General features: G+C 38.8%; 1 protein-coding gene across 6 annotated transcripts in view; it reads left to right on the top strand.

The window, feature by feature from the left end:
* SPIDR (scaffold protein involved in DNA repair) overlaps window positions 1-21,029 on the top strand; it is a 575,751-nt gene that overhangs the window by 546,322 nt on the left and 8,400 nt on the right. For all 6 annotated transcript variants that reach the window (XM_081070679.1, XM_081070676.1, XM_081070677.1 and 3 more), the window contains one exon: window positions 20,265-20,358. In XM_081070679.1, coding sequence (XP_080926805.1) covers window positions 20,265-20,358 — 94 coding nt within the window. The remainder of the gene's footprint in view (window positions 1-20,264; window positions 20,359-21,029) is intronic.

The following is a 21,029-nucleotide window of genomic DNA, read 5'->3' on the forward strand; positions in this document are numbered from 1 at the left end:
AATATCAAACTTATTTTATATTCATTTACTCATTTATTCAACAAGTATTTGTTGAATGCCTGACATGGTCCAGACATTGGATCTATAAGGAACCAAATCAGAAGAGGGATTTATAGTCTATATTGAAAGATATCAGTCAGTTACGCATAAGGCCACATATAGAATTATAGCATCCAAAGTACTCCAGATGCTGATTAACAGCACCTCAGTTTGTCTGGGAGGTCACCGAAGTCTCCCTCAATAGGAGCCTTGGGCCTGATCTGAAGGATAAGAGGCAGCTAATTAGGTGAATGGATGGGGGCAGAAAGAATGTCTGGTGAGAAGAAAAAAAAAGGACTCATAAAGGCTGCTAACAGGATAGAGTAGGTAAACACTAGAGTTTGGAAAGAGGCAAGAAAGTCATCTGGATGGAGAGAGTGACCTGAGAAGAGGCTGGAGGGGCCAGCTCATGCAGTGGAGTGGGCAGCATTGTCAGGAGTGTGCTCTGTCATCTTGACAGGGAGACCGCATAGCCTAATTTCAGTCTCTGCAGAGCAGAGTGGAGGGGCTGGGGCCTTGGGTAGTAGCCAATGGGAGGGAGAGCACCAGTCTAAAGGAGTGAGAAAAGGGAGGTTAACAAGTAAATCCAGGAGTAGACTTAGGTAAGAGAGCGTTTGACAGGTTGAGTAATGAATTTGGTAAGAGGGAGCAAGGCATACATGTAGGGTGAGAATGTACATGATGAACTCTAAGATTCTGGCTTAGATGAACAGGTAATGGTAGTGCTGTTCAATGAAGTGGGACATGGTGGAAGAGACCAGCTTTGAGGGGATAACCTTAGTTCTGTCGAGGAGAGTTTGAGAGGGAGATTTTTCAATAGCTGGTTGAATATAGAGTCTGGAGATGAAAATAGCATTAATACATTTTTCTAACTTTACAAATCTTTTAGTAATAAAAATAATACACGTCCATTCAAACTAGTGAAATATGAATAAAAAGGAAGGTAACAATCTACCACCACGCACCCACCATGTTACACCCTAAGCACAAGAGGACACATGTCTGCCCCCTTCAATGGGAACTTCTATGACTTTGCAAAATGGGATGGTTATTCTGTCACTTGCTTTCCTCAATACTCTTTGCAGGGATGACCATCCAGGTAGTAGAGAGAGATCTAACTCAAGATATTAATAGTCACATAATATTACCTCATATGAATAAACTGTCCCTCCAGTAATGGACATCCAAGGTGTTCCTCTGTTTTGCAATTATAAGCAAGGTTGAAAAGACATCTTTCCTTTTATCAGTCCCTATTTATTTCTGTGCAGGAGGATTTCAGGGTCATAGGGCTCATGTATTTTTTTAACCAACTTTATTGAGATATAATTTATGCTACAGTTCACTCATTTAAAATGTTTTGGTATAGTCACAGAGTTGTGCAACCATCACTACAATCTAATTTTACAACATTGTCATCATTCCAAAACTCAACCCCTTGACCATTGTTAGTCACTCCCCACTATGTTCTCCCCTTCTTTACTCCTCTACACCGTGGTCTTATGAAAGCACTGATCTACTTTCTGTCTCTATAGATTTGCCTTTTATGGATATTTCACATACATGAAATCATACATTATATGGTCTTTCGTGATTGGCTTCTTTCACTTAGCATAATGCTTTCAAAGTCATCCATGATGTAGCATGTATCAGCACTTCATATTTTTTTTATGGCTGAATGTTGCATTTTATGGATGTATCATAATTTATTCATTCATCAGTTGATGGATATTGGGTTGTTTCTACTTTTTTGTAAACAATGCTGCTAGGAATATTTGTGGACCAGTTGTTTGAACACCTGTTTTCAAATTTTGGGTATGTATCCAGGAATGGAATTGCTATGTTCAACCTTTTTGATGAAATGCTACTGGTTTTTGTATCCTTAATATTAAAAGATATTACTAAATTAATTTCCAAAACGTGTAAAAATTTACACTTCCAAAAGTAATGTCTAAGAGGACTTGTTTCTTCCACCCTTGCCCACCACTAGATTTCTGAATCTTTTATGATTTTTATGAACAGCAAAAACTGTGATCCTATTGTTGCTTTAATTCACATTCCACTGTGTATTTGTGAGATTTAGCATTTGTTTATTGTGTTGAGGTCATTTGGATTTTTTCCTTCTGTGCATCTCCTTTTAAGATTAGTACCAAACCATAAGGTTGTGATTTGATGTGAAGAAGTGAAAGCAGTATAGCCTGGCGGTCATGAAGAAAGCAGACTCTAACAAGTCACCTGTCATCTGGGCCTCCATTTTCTCATCTGTAAAACAGGAATAATAGTATCAAGCATTGTTGAGGATTAAATAAGATAATATACATGACTCTTTTGGGGTTTGAAGCACTCCACTAGTGTTAGTGGAGAAGATAAACATCTCAATGCTTCCAGTCCCACAGATAGGGATAGCTGGCTGAAGGCTAGATGGCTAGAGCCAGCGACAGCAGTGGGTGGGTGGCCTTGGGACAATCAGGATTTTCAGGCAGAATTGGTAAAGGCCTTCAGAACAGGTGGGAGGGCCTATGAGACAACCATAAAGGTGCCCAGAGCAGTTGTAAAAGCTTCATGTGCTGGCGGAAACGTAGGGCCATCATGGAACGGCTGGTTCTGTCTTGTTCTGCTTTCCCCGTCCATGCTAAGGAGGCTATATGATCAGATTTTTGTCTTAAATGAAGCAATTCTTTCAGTACCATAGATAGGCTATGATGCAAAGCAGGGATTGGTTGTTGGCAGGAAGATGAAGTGCTCAGACCAAGAGTCTATGGAGGCCGAACATCCAGACTGTGTGTGGCCACTTTTCTGAGCCCAGCTGCCCCATGCCCCAGAGTTGATGCACTGTGCATGGTCCTCAAGAGCTTGCCCACAGCCTGCTATCATAGAGACTTGCCTTCCACCTTCATTCTCCTAGTTGGTTGCTACCTGTTCTCCCATCCCCCTCACCTTTGTCAGCCCAGGTTTGTTCAAGGGCTCAGAGGAGAGAAAACGATGAGGAAACAGCACCCCAGTGGTGTTCTGTGACTCACATATGAAAGTCACTGCCATGCTCCACACCACTTAGGCTGTACGGGAGCCTGATAATTGTGAGAATCACCACCAGCTATAGGACCGTTGTATGAGAAAATACCATGTTTCCCCGAAAATAAGACCTACCCGGACCATCAGCTCTAATGCATCTTTTGGAGCAAAAATTAATATAAGACCCAGTATTATACATGTATCATATCATATTATGAAAGACCCGGTCTTATATTAAAATAATACCGGGTCTTATATTAATTTTTGCTTCAAAAGACGCATTAGAACTGATGGTCCGGCTAGGTCTGATTTTCAGGGAAACAGTATGTACCTGAAGAGCTAGCTTTCAAAGGAGAGTTTGGTACCTAACCCGTTCCTAACTATAGCCAGTGAGTACTGCAGAGATGCCAAAAGAGGAAAATGTGTAGATATTTGTGGGGAGAGAAGACCTGATTTTTCTAGTTTCTGCAGAACTTCATATTTTAAAAAAATAATTTAGAGGTGGGATTTACAAAACATAAAATTAACCATTTTAAAGTGAGCAATTAGGTGGCATTTAGTCCATTCACAAAGTTGTGCAACCACTTCCTATTTTATATTCTGTCTTTGACATCTTAATGTCTTTGAAAACAAAGTGTCATTCTAGTTTTTAATAACAGCTTAATTGAGATATAATTCACATATCATGAAATTCATTCTTTTAAAGTATACAACTCAGTGATTTGTAGTGTATTTACACAGTTGTGCAACTATCCCCACTAACTAGTTCCAGAATATTTTCATCACCCAAAAAGGAAACCCTGTGTCCATTAGCAGTCACTCCCCACTCTGCCTAGTCTATGGCAACTACTAAATCTACTTTCTGTCTCTATGGATTTGCCTATTCTGGACATTTCATGTGAATGGAATCATGTGATATGAGTTCTTCTGTTTCTGGCTTCTTTCACTGAGCAGAACATTTTCAAGATTCATCTACATTATAGCATTTTTCAATCAGTATACCATTCTTTTTATGGTGGAATATTCCATCATATGGACATACCACATTTTGTTGATCCATTCATCAGTCAGTATCTATTTTTTTGATATATTATTAACGGTGAATATTTATGTAAGCCTTCTGATTGGACATATATTTTCTATTCTTTGGGGTATATTTCTATTGTTTTTATATAGTTATCATATTGACCATCATCATAAATAGAAAATGGTGTAAAAGTAAAATTAGGAAGACTATATAACACCTCCATGCTTGAGGAAAGGCATCTACAGAAAGTAACCACATCCAAACAGAACTGCAACTAAACAGGTTTAGGCATTCTGAATCTAAACAAGATGACCAAAGGGCAATTTCAGGAAAATATAACCAAGATGAGAGAAATCCACTAGTCCATTGTAACCTCTCTGGAGAGGGCCACCATTAGTAGAGGATCTTCATGGAACCTTGAAAAGGGGAACTCACAGACAAGAATTTGGCTATTTTGCCAGTACTGCCTTTGAGGGAACACCTGGGCTTCTCTAGCTGCCAAGTACTCTGAGTTGTAGAGACAGAAAGCTCTCAGCTTTCTGGCTTCACAACATGGCACACTCAAAAATTTCCCATCCTCCCCTATTCTCTCAATCACCAGATGCACAGCTGACTCCTTAGTCTCAAGCATCTTGGTCATCAGGTAGAAAGCACCATCAGGAGAGGCTGCTGGTTTGCACTTAAACAGTGCTACTGAGACCCATTGCTGCATTTCACACATCATTCCCTTTATCCTCTCTCACGAAGGTGTGCCTGGGCTTAGCTATTGGAATACTGAAGGAGCTTTATTCTAGGTGGACAGTTACAGCCTTGCATGTCATTGCACAGTGGACCATGCCTGGTGGCAGCTGCCAGAACACTGATGAAGCTCAGGGTTCACTTCACTCCAAACAGAACCTTCATGTAGAGGATGAGGACTAAATATTTGTTAAGTAAACAATAGGCAATTTGATCTATCACAAAGCTCTATTTCTGGTAGCATGAGACAAACTTAAATGGCCCAGGGATAACAGGTTTTCAGCCTCTTAAGCACCTAAGCATATGAAGGAGAGCTGCCTAGGATCCTGTACATAGGCTGTGTACTGGAAATGATATCCTGCCTCCAATTCTTTGTGGACTTTACTAAATGTATCACTTCGCTAAAGTGAGGGATGCCCTGGGGACAGGGTCTGCTGTCATCAACCTTAATGGAAAACATCCGCATGGGTACTGGTGTGGTGCCCGCATGCCTGACACACTGAAGGAGCAGAGCAGCTGCAGCTTCCCATGCCCATTCCACCTGGCTGCATCACAAACACCAAAGTGTTGCTATCTGGGTTTGTGCTTTTATTCCAGGGCTTTATCAGTGTGTGTGCATTGCTGATACCATGGTTCTTGCTTCCATTATGCAGTGAAAAGGGCATATCAATTATAAATGACCTTCCCCAGCTGTCCATTGCTCATTCTGCTCTCATTCCAACTTAAAGCCAAGAATTCAGTAAATAGAGTGTTTTTTTCCTGTGGTTAGAATTTCCTAAGGTGTTATTAGTGGAGAAAGAGAATGGCATTTCTAAACAGTAGAGCAAACAGGTTCCGGTTGGCTTATGTATTTCCCTTGTATTAAGATGAAAAGTTATTTTCTTATAAATTGGTGGGATCACCATTTCTAATTAAGCCAGTTCTGTTAGGTACTTTTTCCTTTCTCAATCACGTAATAAATATATTTAAAGCATTTTATTTATCTTTAGGTCTTTTTAAATAGAGAACCATTGGAGTACCTCAAAGCTCCTTCCCATGAAAGTTCTGTGTGAAGATTGAGGGTGGTGAGCAGGGAGGAGGTGAATGCCAGGAGGGGAGGCAGCCTGCAGGGCACATGGTACTGAACACTGCACCACTGGTTTGTCAGTCGGAAGTTCTAGGCCTCTTGCAACAACTCAGTTAATAAATGTTCTAGGAAACACAGGTTGCTCCAGTGGCCTAAGTATTGTGGAAGGGCTTTAAGTGTCAGCTGTGCCCAGCTAGTCCAACTATGGCCATCAAGGCCAATATCAGGGAATTCACCTTCTCTAAGCAACACAGGGCACTGTGTTGACCAGGGGGAATTTCTCTGGAAATTCTAGCTAGAATGGCCAGGGTTACGGCCCAAGGGAGCCAGGGCCCTTAAACCCAGGGAAGCCAGGGTTCACGTCTTATGTTTTATAGTTCTGTTGGTTTTGACAGTTGTATACTATCATGTAACCACAACTATCATACAAGATAGTTTTGCCTTAAAAATCTCCTGTGCACCACCTATAATGCTTCCTTCCCTATCCCCCCCACCTCAAACCTCTGGCAACTACAATCTTTTTACTGTCTCCATAGTTTTACCTTTTCCAGAATGTGATATAGTTGGAATCAGACAAGCCTTTTCAGATTGGCTATCTTTCATTAGTAATATGTATTTAAGACTGGTTCTTCCGTGTTTTTTCTTAGCTTGATAGTGCATTTCTTTTCAGTGCAGAATAATAATATTCCATTGTTTAGATGTACCACAGTTTATTTCTCCATTCACCTACTGAAGGATATCTTGGTAGCTTCCATGATTTAGCAATTATGAATAAAGCTATTATAAACATTTGTGTGTGGGTGTTTTTGTGGACATATTTTCAACTCATTTAGGTAAATATCAATGAATGCAATTGCTGGATCATATGGTAAGACTATGTTTAGTTTTGGAAAAAGTTGCCAGCTTTATCTTCCAAGGTAAGGTAAGTATTCCATTTTGCATTCCTACCAGCAATGAATGAGAGTTCCTATTGCTCCACATCCTCACCAGCATTTGGTGTCTTTGGCCCATTTTTAATCAGGTTGTTCATTTTCTAATTGTTGAGTTTTAAGAGTTCTTTGTATATTTTGGTCCTTTATCAGATACTTTTTGCAAATATTTTCTCCTAACCTGTGACTTGTCTTTTCATTCTTTTACCAGTATTTTTTGCACATCAGAAGATTCCATTTTAACGAAGTCACACATCAATTTATTTTTTCATGAATTGTGCTTTTGGTTTGGTATCTGAAAACTCATTGTCAAACCAAGACCATCCAGACTTTCTCCTTACTTCTAGGAGATTTTTGGTTTTACATTTTACATTTAAGTCTGTGGTTCATTTTGAGTTAAATTTGATGTAAGGTCTTTTTCAAGATTCATTTTGTGTGCATGTATATCCAGTTCTTCCAATACTATTGTAAAGACTGTCCTTTCTCCATTGAAATGTCTTTGTTTCTTGTCAAAGACTATATTTATGTGTCTATTTCTAGGCTCTCTATTCTGTTCCACTGATTTATTTATTTCAACAGTACTACACTGTCTTGATTACGGTGGCTCTATTGTATGTCTTGAAGTTCAGTATTGTCAGTCTTCCAACTTTGTTATTTTTCTTCAGTATTGTCTTGGCTATTCTAGATCTTTTTGCTTTCCATATAAACTTTAAAATCAGTTTGCTTATATCCACAAAATAACTTGCTGGGATTTTGATTGAGATGGTCTTGAATGTGAAGATCAACTTAAGAAAAATTTACAGCTTAGTACTGTTGAGTCTTCCTATCCCTGAACATAGAATATTCATCTATTAATTTAAATTCTTGATTTCTTTTAGCAGAGTTTTGTACTTTTTGTAGTATAGATCTTGAAGGTATTTTGTTACATTTATACCTAAGTATTTATTTTACTGCTAATGTAAATGATGTTGTGTTTTGAATTTCAAAGTCCATTTTTTCATTGTTAGTATACAGAAAAGTAATTGACTTGGTATTTTACTTTGTAATCCTACAGCCTTGCTACAATTGTTTCATAGTATTAGTTTTTTTGTTGGTTCTTTGGAATATTCGACGTAGAAAACTATGCCATCTGTGAACAAGGCCAATTTTTCTTCCTTGTTTTCCTTTCCAATTTTTTCTGTGGTATATATGTATATATATATACCACATGTTCTTTATTCAATCATCTATCGAAGGACACTTTGGTTGTTTCTATGTCTTGGTCACCATAAATATGCTGCAATGAACATCAGAGTACGTACATCTTTAAGAATAAATGTTTTCAGATTTTTGGGTGGATATCCAGAAAGGGATTGCTGGGTCATATGGTAATTCTATTCTGAGTTTTTTGAGGAACCTCCACACTGCTTTCCATAGCTGCTGCACCACTCTACATTCCCACCAACAGTGTATGAGGGTTCTTTTTTTCTCCACAGTCTCTCCAACATTTGTTATTATTTGTCTTGTTCATGATAATCATTCTGACAGTGATATCATCTCATGGTGATATCTCATTGTGGTTTTGACTTGTACTTCTCTAATAGCTAGTGAAGATGAACATTTTTTTCATATATCTGTTGGCTATTTGTATGTTTTCTTATGAGAAGTATCTGTTCATGTCCTCTACCCGTTTTTTAACTGGACTGTTTGTCTTTGTGTTGTTGAGTTGTATAAATTCCTTAAATATTTTGGATGTTAGCCCCTTATCGGAGGCATTGCTTGCAAATATCTTCTCCCATTTGGTTGGTTGTCTCTTTGTTTTGTTTATGGTTTCTTTTGCTGTGCAGAAGCTTTTTAATTTGATATACTCCCATTTATTTATTTTAACTTTTACTTCGCTTGCCTTTGAGGTCAAATTCATAAAATTCTCTTTGACCCAAGGTCCATAAGTTTAGTACCTATGCTTTCTTCCATGCGGTTTATTGTTTTAGGTCTTATGTTTAGGTCTTTGATACATTTTGAGTTAATTTTGGTATATGGTAACAGCAGTCTAGTTTCATTCTTTTGCACATGACTTGCTAATTTTCCCAGCACCATTTATTGATGAGGCTTTCTTTTCTCCATTGTATGTTTTGGATCATTTGTCAAAAATTATCTGTCCATATGTATGTGGGTTTATTTTGAGTTTTCAATTCTATTCCATTGATTTGTGTGCCTGTTTTCTGCCAATACCATGCTGTTTTGATTATTGTTGCTCTGTAGCAAAAGCTGATGTCAGGGAGTGTGGTACCTCCAGCCTTATTCTTTTTTCTTAGGATTGCTTTGGCTGTTCGGGGTTTTTTGTGATTCCATACAAATCTGATGATTTTTTTGTTCTATTTCTTTTAAAAATGCCATTGGGGGCTATCATCAATAAATCAACAAAGAACAAGTGCTGGCAAGGATGTGGAGAAAAGGGATCCCTCGTGCCCTGCTGGTGGGATTACAGATTGGTGCAGCCACTATGGAAATTAGTATGGAGGTATCTCAAAAAACTGGAAATGGAACTACCTTATGACCCAGCAATTCCACTCCTCGGTATCTATCCAGAGAAATCCAAAACACTAATTCGAAAAACTTATGCACTCCTATGTTTTGCAGCACTATTCACAATAGCCAAGACATGGAAACAACCAAAATGCCCATTGGTAGACGACTGGATTAAGAAACTGCAGTACAAACATGGATGGATCTAGAGAACATTATTTTAAGTGAAATAAGTCAGAAAGAAAAAGACAAGTACCATATGATCTCACTTATATGCGGAATCTAAAGAAAAGAATAAGTGAATGAACTAATCAGAAACAGTTTTGGGGACAAACAGGAAAAAACCGAGAGTTTTTAGATGGGCTGGGGGTGGGGGATAAGGGGAAAGGTGAAGGGATTAGGAAGCAGCTGGTAACCACAAGATGGCCTCAGGGTTTTTGAAAATTAATTTGGGGAACGTATTCAATAATGTTGTAAAGATTTTGTTGGGTATCCGACGGACATGTGTCCTATTTGGGAGACCACCTCAGGGATACTGTGGATGCCTGATCATGGCACTGTACACCAGAAGCTAAACATTAATGAATGCCAACTATAATTTTATATATATAATGTCATGGCTTGGTGCGAGGTCGGAGGGATAGTGGATGGGGGTAGGGGGGTTCATAGTGTGAGGGATATAAATGATGAACGTCTAAGTATTACCTTGTCTTGTACACCTGAAACTAATAAATTTAAAAAAAAAAGAAACTGCAGTACATTTATACAATGGAGTATTACTTAGCCATAAAGAAGAATGAAATCATACCATTTGCAACGATATGGATGGACCTAGAGAACATTATGCTAAGTGAAATAAGTCAGACAGAGAAAAGACAAATGCCGGTCATGTGTTAGAAAACTGCCTCAGCTTCTGTATGTCTGGAAAGGTATTTATGCCTCCTTCTTATCTAAAGGATATCTTTGCTGGATATATTATTCTTGGTTCATAATTTCTCTCTTTCAATAGTTTGAATATTTGATTTCACTCCCTGCTGGCTTGTAGAGTTTCTGCTGGAAAAGTCTAATGACAGTCTAATAGGCTTTCCCTTATAGGTTACTGCTGTTTATTTCCTTGACTGCCTTAAGAATTCTTTCTTTGTCATTAATTTTTGACAGCTTCAACACAATGTGCCTTGGAGTAGGCCTGTTGGGATTGAGGTAATTAGGTGTTCTTTTTGCTTCTTGGATTTGAGGATCTAGCTCTTTCCAAAGGTTTGGGAAGTTCCCATCAACTATTTGTTTAAAGAGACTCTCTGTTCTCTTCTTCTGGTATGCCCATTATTCTTATATTGCTCTTTGTGATGGAGTCAGAAAGTTCTTGTAGAATTCTTTCATTTCTTTTAATTCTCAAATCTCTCTCTTCTTCCATTTGTGTCATTTCCAGATTTCTAGCTTTGATATCACTCATTCTTTCCTCCATCTGGTCAGCTCTATTACCTAAGCTGGCTATTTTCATTCTTCATTTCTTTTATTGAGTTCTTCATCTCCAAAATTTCTATTTGGATCTTTTATTTAATTTCACTCTCTTTGGTGAAATATTTATTTTGTTCTTTGATTGTGTTTCTGAGTTCATTAATCTACCTGTGTTTTCTTGCATCTTGTTGAATTTTTGCAGAATTGCAATCTTGAATTCTCTGTCATTTAAATCATATATTTCCATGTTTTTAAGTTCACTTTCTGGAGAGTTTTCATTTTCTTTCTGACCCATCGTGGTTATTCGTGGCAATTGATGAATTCTTATTTGTCTTCCTGGACATCTACAGAAGAGGGTTCTGTAGCAGATCAATATGAAGAGGTCTTTCTTTTAGGTGTTGCTGGAATGTTTTATTTTCTCTCCTGCTGCAGCTTTTTATCTTCTCTCACTCTGTAGCATCTTATTTTCTCTTTTGCTGTTTCGGCTTCTCGAGCTATGGAAGGTGGGCTTCTCTCCTGTGCACAGGTCACCTGGGTCTCAGGGCACTGCGTCCATGGGAGAGTGTGGAGTGTGATAGATTTCCGAGCTTCTGGAATCCTGTTGCTGCCCCTGCAGCATGATGCCTGTGTGTCTCAGGGGCTCTGGTTGTGCCTGTATCTATCCACCCAGAAAGGTGGGGGCAGGGTGGGCTGTGAGAGGTGGTTGGTGCATTTTTGGCTCCAAGCAGTGTCGACTACCAGCCCACAGCTGTCTCACCCCGAAAGCTCTTTCCCTCTCGCTGGAATTAGTCAGGCTATAGATATTCTGTTCTTTAATCTGACAGTGCTCCGGTTTCTTCTGGAGCCCACTTCTAACACCAGGAGGGTGAGGGTGGGGTGATACCTGGGAGGGTAGGGGGTGAGTCAGGCAGGCTCTGTTTTTTGTTTTCTGTTTTCTGCCTAGCAGTTAGGGCTTAAACCACAATTCTCATCCGAGGTCTCTGCCGGAACAGTGAGTTCAGCCATATTATATGCTAATCACTCAGGCAGGACTATGAGCCACTGGGAGTGTGCCTGCAGCCTGAATTCTTCCCTCTCCCAAAACTGCAACGAGCTCTGGACTGCGTCCTGCAGCCCACAACCCAAATCTCTGCACTTTTCCCTTCCATCTTCCCCTTCTCACCCAATTTGCTCACCTTCAGTTGATTTGATGCTTGGATCTCTCAGACGTGCTTGTTTGTTGCTTAAGTTATCCGTTGTTGAATTATAGCTGTTCAATTTGTTGTAATTTCTAGGGGAGATTTCAAGAAGCACTCCTCACACTGCAATTTCTGTGACATAATCCATCTCTCCCAATTCTTAATCATCACATGTGGATGTGGGGCTAGCCTGTTCCTCATCTCCACCCTTCCTACCAGTCTCCATGTGGCTTCTTCTTTATATCCTTAGTTATAGGAGTTCTGTTCAGCTAGCGTTCAGATGGTTCTCAAGAGTGGTTTTATAATTTAGTAATAATTTTGATATGGTGCTGGGAGGAAAGAAGCATGGTGTTTACCTATTCTGCCATCTTGACTGTAATAGTGGGTTTTTGTTTGTTACGTTTTGTTTTGTTTTTTAATCCTTCCTTGCTGTTCTATCATTTTGCTTCATATATTTTAACAGTCTGTTGTTAGGCTCATACACATTAAGGATTGTACATCTTCTTAGTGAGTTGATCCCTTTAACATTATTTAATGCCCTTCTCTATCCCTGATAATTTTCCTTGCTCTGAAGTCTGATTTATCTGAAACTAATATAGTTTCTCCTGCTTTCTCTTATTAGTGTTAGCAGAGTATATTTCATTCCCTATACTTAAAAAACAATTTTTTTTTTGTTATTAGTCTCAGGTGTACAAAACAACATAATGATTAGACATTTACACAGCTCACAAAGTGATTACCCCAACAAGTCTACCTCATTCCTTCTACTTTAAATCTCTGTGTGACTTTATATTTGAAGTGGGTTTCTTGTAGACAACATAGAGTTGGCTCTTTTTTATTTTTATTTACCCACTCTGATAGTCTCTTTTAATTTGTGTATTTAGACCATTTACATTTAAAGTAAATATTTATATAATTGGATTAATACCTATCATATAATTGTTTTCTATTCACTGCTCATTTCTTTTTTGTCTTTCACTCTCTGTCTTTTCTCATTTTAATTGAGCATTTTATATCATTCCAATTCCCCCTCTTTTTCAGTATATCAGTTATACTTATTTTTAAAAAATTTTAGTGGTTGCCCAAGAATTTGTAGTATGCATGTACAACCAATCAAGTCCCCTTTCAAATAACACTATCCTGCCTCAGTGTTAGTGCAGGTACTTTATAACAGGATTCTCAATTCCTCTCTACCATCCGTTGTAACATTGCTACCATTCATTTCACTTACCCATAGGTATAATCACTAAATACGAATACTTTGCTGTTATTATTATTTAAGCAATTACCTTTTAGTTCAATTTAGAGTAACAAATGTAAAAGATTTTGTATTACCTTCATTTATTTATTCTCTAATACTCTTCCTTTACTTTATGTAGATCCACTTCCTGACCTATATCATTTTCCTTCACATAATCATCATTTTAATGTAGAGTTCCCTATGGGTCTGTCTCTAAAGCTGTCCCATGGATGAATCAGGTAAATAGACTGTTATCACAGAACGATTTAACTAGGGATTAAGAGAAAACAAAGCCCCAGATGCAAAATATCAAAGTTTGGCCCAGCCTCCCATGCAGGACCACCCTAGCTATGACAGAGGCTCGGTGGTGACCAGTTCCCATTGATGGACAGGGACACAGATTCCCTTTTCTGCTCTTCAGCCACCTGTGGGCTAGTGAGACTAATGTCTTCTCTACTTTGTGAAGTAACAATGACAGACACCCCCTTCTCAGCCCATCAGCCTTTCCCTGCTTTGCCTGTCCCTGTCCCAGAAAGTTCAGTGATAGCTTGTCCAAAGTATAGCCCAAGCAGGTACTTTCACCATCTGCAGTAAATCAGCACTGGGAATTGTGTAGCGCTCAGCAGCAGCTAAATTAGCTGGGCATCAGGGTCTCTGGTAGTGGCCTGGACTTTGCAGAACATTGAGCATTTTCCCTGAGCAGCGCTTGAACAAATTCAGAGCATAACTCACTCACTGAGACTAACATCTGTCCATCTGCCCTAGTGGAATGCTGTAAGCGATCCTAGGAAATGGATCCTCGATGAAGAATGGCGCTCCCTCCTCTTTACTTCATTTCCCTTCCTTTCTCTTCCCTTCGCTTCCCTTCATTTGAGTTAACAGGCCTGCACCTCACTCCCCAAACACCGGCTTCGAGAGTATGTAGGGATTATTTCCAGTTTATTTTCCGGGTTGAAAAAGTTTTTCAGCATTGATTTTATCTTCTTTGCATTGTTCACCACTTTTTTATATGTCGCTTGCTAGTGGACGGTGGTCTCGCAAATACACTCCTTGGGAAGCAGTGGCAAAGTCCTGTCTTCAAACCAGGTTTCAGCCTCTAGCTAAAAGAAAAAATTTCTTTCAGTTAGCAAAAAGGGTGGAAGGGTGTGGCAGAGCTAACAGTCACTGAAGAAAATTTTAAACCAGGCTTACAGTGCCAAAAAACCCCAGACTGATCAGAGCACGTAGCAGCTGAGTGCCCCTGCTGGAAAAGAAGGAAAGACTGAAGCACTTCCCATTTGAAAGAAGCTTCTTAAAACATGTATTAATATGTGCTATATCTTTCCCAAACCTAGTTTTAAGAGATTTCTGTAAATAAGACAAGGAAAGTAAAGGGTTTTAATAGCAAATCAAGTCAAACGATGGCATCACACTCATCAAACTTTTAACAAAAATTGTTTTTGTTTTTTTACTTCTGATTCTCATTTAAGTGAATGGTCTAGTTACTAACAGTTTAATAGTACACTAGCCAATCATCCGTTGGAATTCATTTGGGTTACCAGAAGGGATTTCCAATGATGTGTAGATCCCAGATGAAATCTATTTCCTCAACACGTACACTAATTGGAAGGAAATTGCTTAATCCCATATAAATGCAAATGCTATTAACACTCAGGTATTTTAGGGTAAAAGGAAACTTTGCTTGATTAGTCTTCTTTTTATTAATTCAATTAGCAGGCACTGACCAAGTATTGCTATGAGCTGGGCTCTGTGCTAGGCATGGATGCCCGTGGGATGGGAGCCACTCATTTCTCCGCCTTGGCCTTATTTATACCTCTGCCTATTTTGAATTAGTCAACACTCCTTTCTGGCTGTATTAGAAGCACTTATTGACTTTTCATCGCTTTGACTCTATCTTGATTAGATTTGCAAGGATAATTAAATTAGCTGGGCAGCCTTTTCAAAATCAAGATCTATTATTTTCATTTTTAGAAAATCATTCAAGTATGCATTACATGAATGCATTTTAATAAATCAAACCAACTTAGTTCTCATAATTTTGTTTTATCCTTTACAAATAAATTTTTTTCTAACGCTTATTCTAGTGGGTAATGAAATTCTTTCTCGCTGCCAAGAGTGAGAAAGATGACTCTTCTATTTTTCTGGAAATTTAGGTCATATCTTACTTTTAAAAAAATGTCTAATTTCACCACTTTTCAACAAAGATGGTCTGATTTGACAGTATATCTAAATGATATCTAGATGATATCTATGTTTCACATTTCAAGGAAATTAGACCATCTCAATCACCTGTTAAAAATTTGTCACTAGCTTCTCATCCCTTCCAAAATCAAGTCTAAAATCCCTAGCAATATCCTGGATAATCCTAGTCTTTCAACTTCACAAACATTTCACCTGCCTTTCCTTTATGCCTGTTTGGTCTCCACCCCCACCGCAGGGTACAGAATTGGCTTGTGCCTCCTTCCCCACCTGCAGCCTCACCTCAGGTCCCTTCTTTTAGGAAGCCTTCCCTGACCCTCAAGCCAGCCTAGAGGACCTCTCTTCTGCACCTCTGTGGGTTCTTTTCCATTTCTCAATTTAGCATTTATTTTGTGGTAATTTTTAACAGCCTGTTTTCAGCATAGTTTTAGGTTCACAGCAAAATTGAGCAGAAAGTGCAGAGATTTCCTATATGCCTCCTGCCCCCACACATGCACAGCCTCCCCCATTGTCAACATCCCCACCAGAGGGTACATTTGTTACAACAGATGAACCTATTTTTACACATCATAATGGTCCAAAGTCCGTAATGTACATTAAGATTCACTGTTGGTATTTACTTTCTTTGGGTTTAGACAAACGTATGACATGTATCCATCATTATAGTATCATACAGAATAATTTTACTGACCTAAAAAATCCTCTGTGCTCCACGTATTCATCCCTCCCTCTCCTTTAACACCTGACAACAACTGATCTTTTTACTGTTTGTATGATTTTGCTTTCTCCAGAATGTGATATAGTTGGAATCATAGCTTTTTTCAAACTGGCTTCTTTAACTAAGCAATATGCATTTAAGTTTCTGCCATGTCTTTTCATGGCTTGATAGCTCATTTCTAGTGCTGAATAATAATCCATTGTCGGGATGCACTGCAGTTTATCCATCCACCTACTGAAAGACATCTTTGTTACTTTCATGTTTTGCCAATTATAAATAAAGCTCCTATAAACATCTGTATACAAGTGTTTGTGTGGACCTAAATTTTCAACTCATTTGGGTAAACACCAAGGAGTGTGATTGCTGGACCATATGTTCAGACTATGTTTAGTTTTATAAGAAGCCACCAAACTACCTTCCAAAATAGCTGTCCCATTTTGCATTCCCACTAGTATTGATGAGAGGTCCTATTGTTTCACATCCTCACGAGCATTTGGTGTCAGTGTTCTGTATTTTGGCCATTCTAATAGGTGTGTAGTGGCATCTCATTGTTGTTTTAATTTGCATTTCCTTGATGATACATGATGTTAGACATCTTTTCATATGTTCATTTGGCATCATTATATCATGTTTGGTGAGGTGTCTGTTAAGGTCTTTGGCTCATATCTTAATGAGGTTGTTTATATTCTATTTTTATTTTATTTTATTGGAAACAGTGTGTTTCTCCAGGGCCCATCAGCTCCAAGTCATTGGCCTTCAATCTAGTTGCAGAAGGTGCACTTCAGTTCCAAGTCCAGTTGTCGTTTTCAATCTTTAGTTGCAGGGGGCGCAGCCCACCATCCCATGCGGGGATTGACCCGGCAACCTTGTTGTTGAAACCACGTTCTCTAACCAACTGAGCCATCTGGTCGCCCCAGGTTGTTTGTATTCTTATTGTTGGGTTTTAAGAATTCTTGGTATATTGTGGATAACAGATATGTCCTCTAACAGATATGTGTTTTGCAAATATTTTCTCCCCTATTTCATGATATTTTTACTCATTATTTGTTTATCTGCTTTCCCAATCAGGTGGTAATGTCCATGACAGTAGGGATTGTAGCATTTATCTTTATGTTTTTACCACTACACAGTACTGGCCCGGTGACTCGGTTGGAGTACTGACCCGGAGGCGGTTGGAGCTCCATGCTCCTAACTCCGAAGGCTGCCAGTTCTATTCCCACATGGGCCAGTGGACTCTCGACCATAAGGTTGCCAGTTCAATTCCTTGACTCCCACAAGGGATGGTGGGCTGCGCCCCCTGTAACTAACAACAGCAACTGGACCTGGAGCTGAGCTGCGCCCTCCATAGCTAAGATTGAACTTAACAACTTGACTTGGAAAAAGTCCTGGAAGCACACACTGCTCCCCAATAAACTCCTGTTCCCCTTCCCCAATAAAATCTTTTAAAAAAAAAAAAAAGAATACATGGTTTGGCAATTAAGTTCACCACCATGTGCTTATATTAGCAGCACTGTACAAACAGCTCGATAAGGTTTCAGAATCTTGATAGATCAGTGTCTCACAGCTGTGTTCATGTCAACGTGGCGGTGTCTTGCTGAGTGACATTCATTATTGTTGTTGCGTGTTTTTGTGTGCCATCGCGAGAATGTCTGAGCTTGAATTAGAGCAATGAACAAACATTAAATTTCTTGTTAAACTTGACAAGAGTGGAAGTGAAAACAGGGACATGTTAGTCCAAGGTTATGGGGATAATGCCATGAAGAAAACAACAGTGTACAAATGGATTAAATGTTTTTCTGAGGGAAAGGAACTCGTCACTGATAAACAGAGGTCAGGGCGGCCAGTAACAAGCAGAACTGATAAAAAACATTGCAAAAATTCATCGAATTGTGCATCAAGATCATCGGCTGCTGTGAGAAGCATAGCAGACCAAGTGAACATCGATAGAGAAACAGGAAAATCTTAACTGAAACTCTGGGCATGAGAAAGGTGTGTGCAAAAATGGTCCCAAAGGAGCTCACCGATGAACAAAAGCAAAGGAGAGTCAACGTTTGCCAAGACCTTTTGGAGAGGCAAGGTGATGTTTTGGGCCGTGTTATCACTGGTGATGAAACATGGGTGTACCAATACGACCCTGAAACACAGCGTCAAAGTGCACAATGGAAGTCAGCTGATTCTCTGCAACCAAAAAAGTTCCATCAGTCCAAATCAAGATTCATAACAATGTTGCCTATCTTTTTTGATATCAGAGGGATTATTCATTATGAATCTGTGCCAACTGGACATTCAGTTAACCAAGTTTACTATTTGCAAGTGCTGAAAAGGCTGCGTGAAAAGGCTAAATGAAAATGACCTGAACTTTTCCCAACAATTCATCGCTCTTGCCTCATGACAATGCACCAGCTCACATGGCACTGTCTGTGAGGGAATGTTTAGCCAGTAAACAAATAACTGTATTGGGACACCCTCCCTAATCACCTGATCTGGCCGCCAATGACTTCTTTCTCTACCTGAATGAAGATAATGAAGATAAAGGAGATATTAAAAGGAAGACATTTGGATGACATTCAGGACACTAAGGGTAATACAATAACAGTTCTACCGGCCATTCCAGAAAAAGAGTTCCAAAATTGCTTTGAAGGGTAACTAGGCACTGGCTTCGGTGCACAGCTTCCCAAGGGGAGTACTTTGAAGGTGACCATAATGATATTTAGCAATGAAGTATGTAGCACTTTTTCTAGGATGAGTTTGCGAACTTAATTGTCAGACTTTGTATTTTTCTCTCTCCTTATCAAAACAGTAGAAATAAAGATAAGGAATCCCATTATGCCTATTAAGGAGGCAAATACCTTATTTTGCCGTGTATAATGTGCTCTCATGTATAATGCACACCTATATTTTTGGCCCAAACTTTCAAGAAGAAATCTTTCATTTTAATTTTTTAATTCAAATTTTTATTTGTTTACATTTAAGTACTTTTTTTTGTATTATAAAGGAATTTTAGCATTTATTTTTTTAACATATTATGGCACAAGAGATTTTAGGTAACAAATAATTACAAAACACAAGAACAGATACATGGTACAAGAAATTTTATGTACCAATAACAAATTTACGATATTTCCGCATCATAGAAGGCCAAGAACTTTTTGTCTTTGCAAGTTCGTCGTAAGTTCAACAAAACTGATTATCATATTCCCGTGTATTGTTTTGCATACCGATATTGTTATTGATTTCTAGAGTTACCTTTTAACTCATAAGCATAAATAAAAGAATTAAAAACATTTATATAGATACGAATTAGTACTACCCATGTATAATTCGCATCCTTATTTTTCCCTCACAAACTTGGACAAATAAGTATGCATTATACACTGCAAAATACAGTTCTTAAAGTGATGTCAGCAGGCAGTGCAGTGAAACTGGCACTCTATATGGTGACAGTGTGAATCAGAAAGACCTTGTGGGTAACATTAAAATACTTTTGTATTACAGTAACAGAGAGTATGTATTTTATAAGTAAATAAATATAAAAGTATGGAACAAAAAAAAAAAAAAAAAAAAGAAAGACCTTGTGGGAAACACCTTCTAAAAGGGTTTCTATGTCTGTAATACCCATACTCTTTGACACAGTGATTCTACTACCTCCAGGAATCTATCTTAAGAAAAGGGTCTCACTACAGAAAAGGTCTCATGTAGAAAGATATCTGCTGCCTAACCGCTAAAGGAATTTGGAGATCTAAATGTCCAATATGGAGAATGGCTGAGGGAACTGTGACATATCACCTAAATGGAATATGAATAAGATAGATAAAACAATCCTTACAGTAACGATACAGCAACCTAAAAGGTAGAATGGGACATTGCACTGATGGTTTGCTTGTAGTGACTTCAATATGTGTGCATCTGGAAAAAGACTAGAAAAGATCAGGAAAAATGAATACACTTGGTAATAATATGGGCAAGTTTTAAAACATTTTGTTGTAATATTTTTTCCAATAAATGGAAATTATAAAAATCTTAGGAACATTTATATAAACTCAAAGTGAGAAAAAAAATCTAAGGCACTTCATGTTATCATCTGTGTCCTCAGGAGCAAAGAAAAGTTGGGAGTTCAGACACTGTCTCTGAGACCTTAGTTTATCTTTTGCTTGGGCCTAGGCACTGTGATAGGCGTGGATGAGAGCACTGCTTTCTCGTGGCCTACGTGTGACCTGTGTGGCAATGAGAGATTGGAACAGAGCCCAGAAGACAGGTAAGGGGCAGTGACTGGACTGAAAAAGCAGCAGCAACCCAGTCCCAGGATCCCCACTACTTTATTGTCTCAGGCCAGCTTCCCCTGCACTAGGAGCCAGGCATGTGCTCCAAGGGGGAAACTGAGTCTGCTGAGCTGCAGGGAAGAGGCCTTGGTGCACGGTGTCTTTTTTTCTTCATGACAGGGATTTTAGCTGTTCTTTGCAGCTCCTCCTATTTTAAAAGAGAAAAGAGCCAGGTTTTTGTCTTCAGCTCATTTATTATTAGTCAGAAGAAAAGAGAAAAACTTAGGGTAAACATGAATAAATAAGACACAGTTGGTAACTGTATAGCTTGTCCTTTGAGGGGCTCAAATTTTTTCCAGAGACCAATGAATAACTACATAAATAGATATTTCTTCCCTGCCGGTGTTACTCACCCACTCCTGAGGGGCCCAGGGTCTGAGGCTGGGTATAGATGCAGTTCTCTGACTAGAGTTCTCTGGCCTCCCAAATTGACTTTGTCACATGACAGATAGAAAGGGGCTTACTAATTTTCTGCTTCTTAAAAAGCAAAGGGCAGATATCTCCTTGATGCCTCCTGTGTTGGTGGCCTTATGTATTAAACAAGTCATCACTGGATCATATTTAAGAGACAAGAAGAGTGTGAATCACAGGTTTCCTTGGTAGCTAT

Source organism: Rhinolophus hipposideros (assembly GCF_964194185.1).
Source record: "Rhinolophus hipposideros genome assembly, chromosome: 13".
NCBI classification, from domain to species: Eukaryota; Metazoa; Chordata; class Mammalia; order Chiroptera; family Rhinolophidae; genus Rhinolophus; species Rhinolophus hipposideros.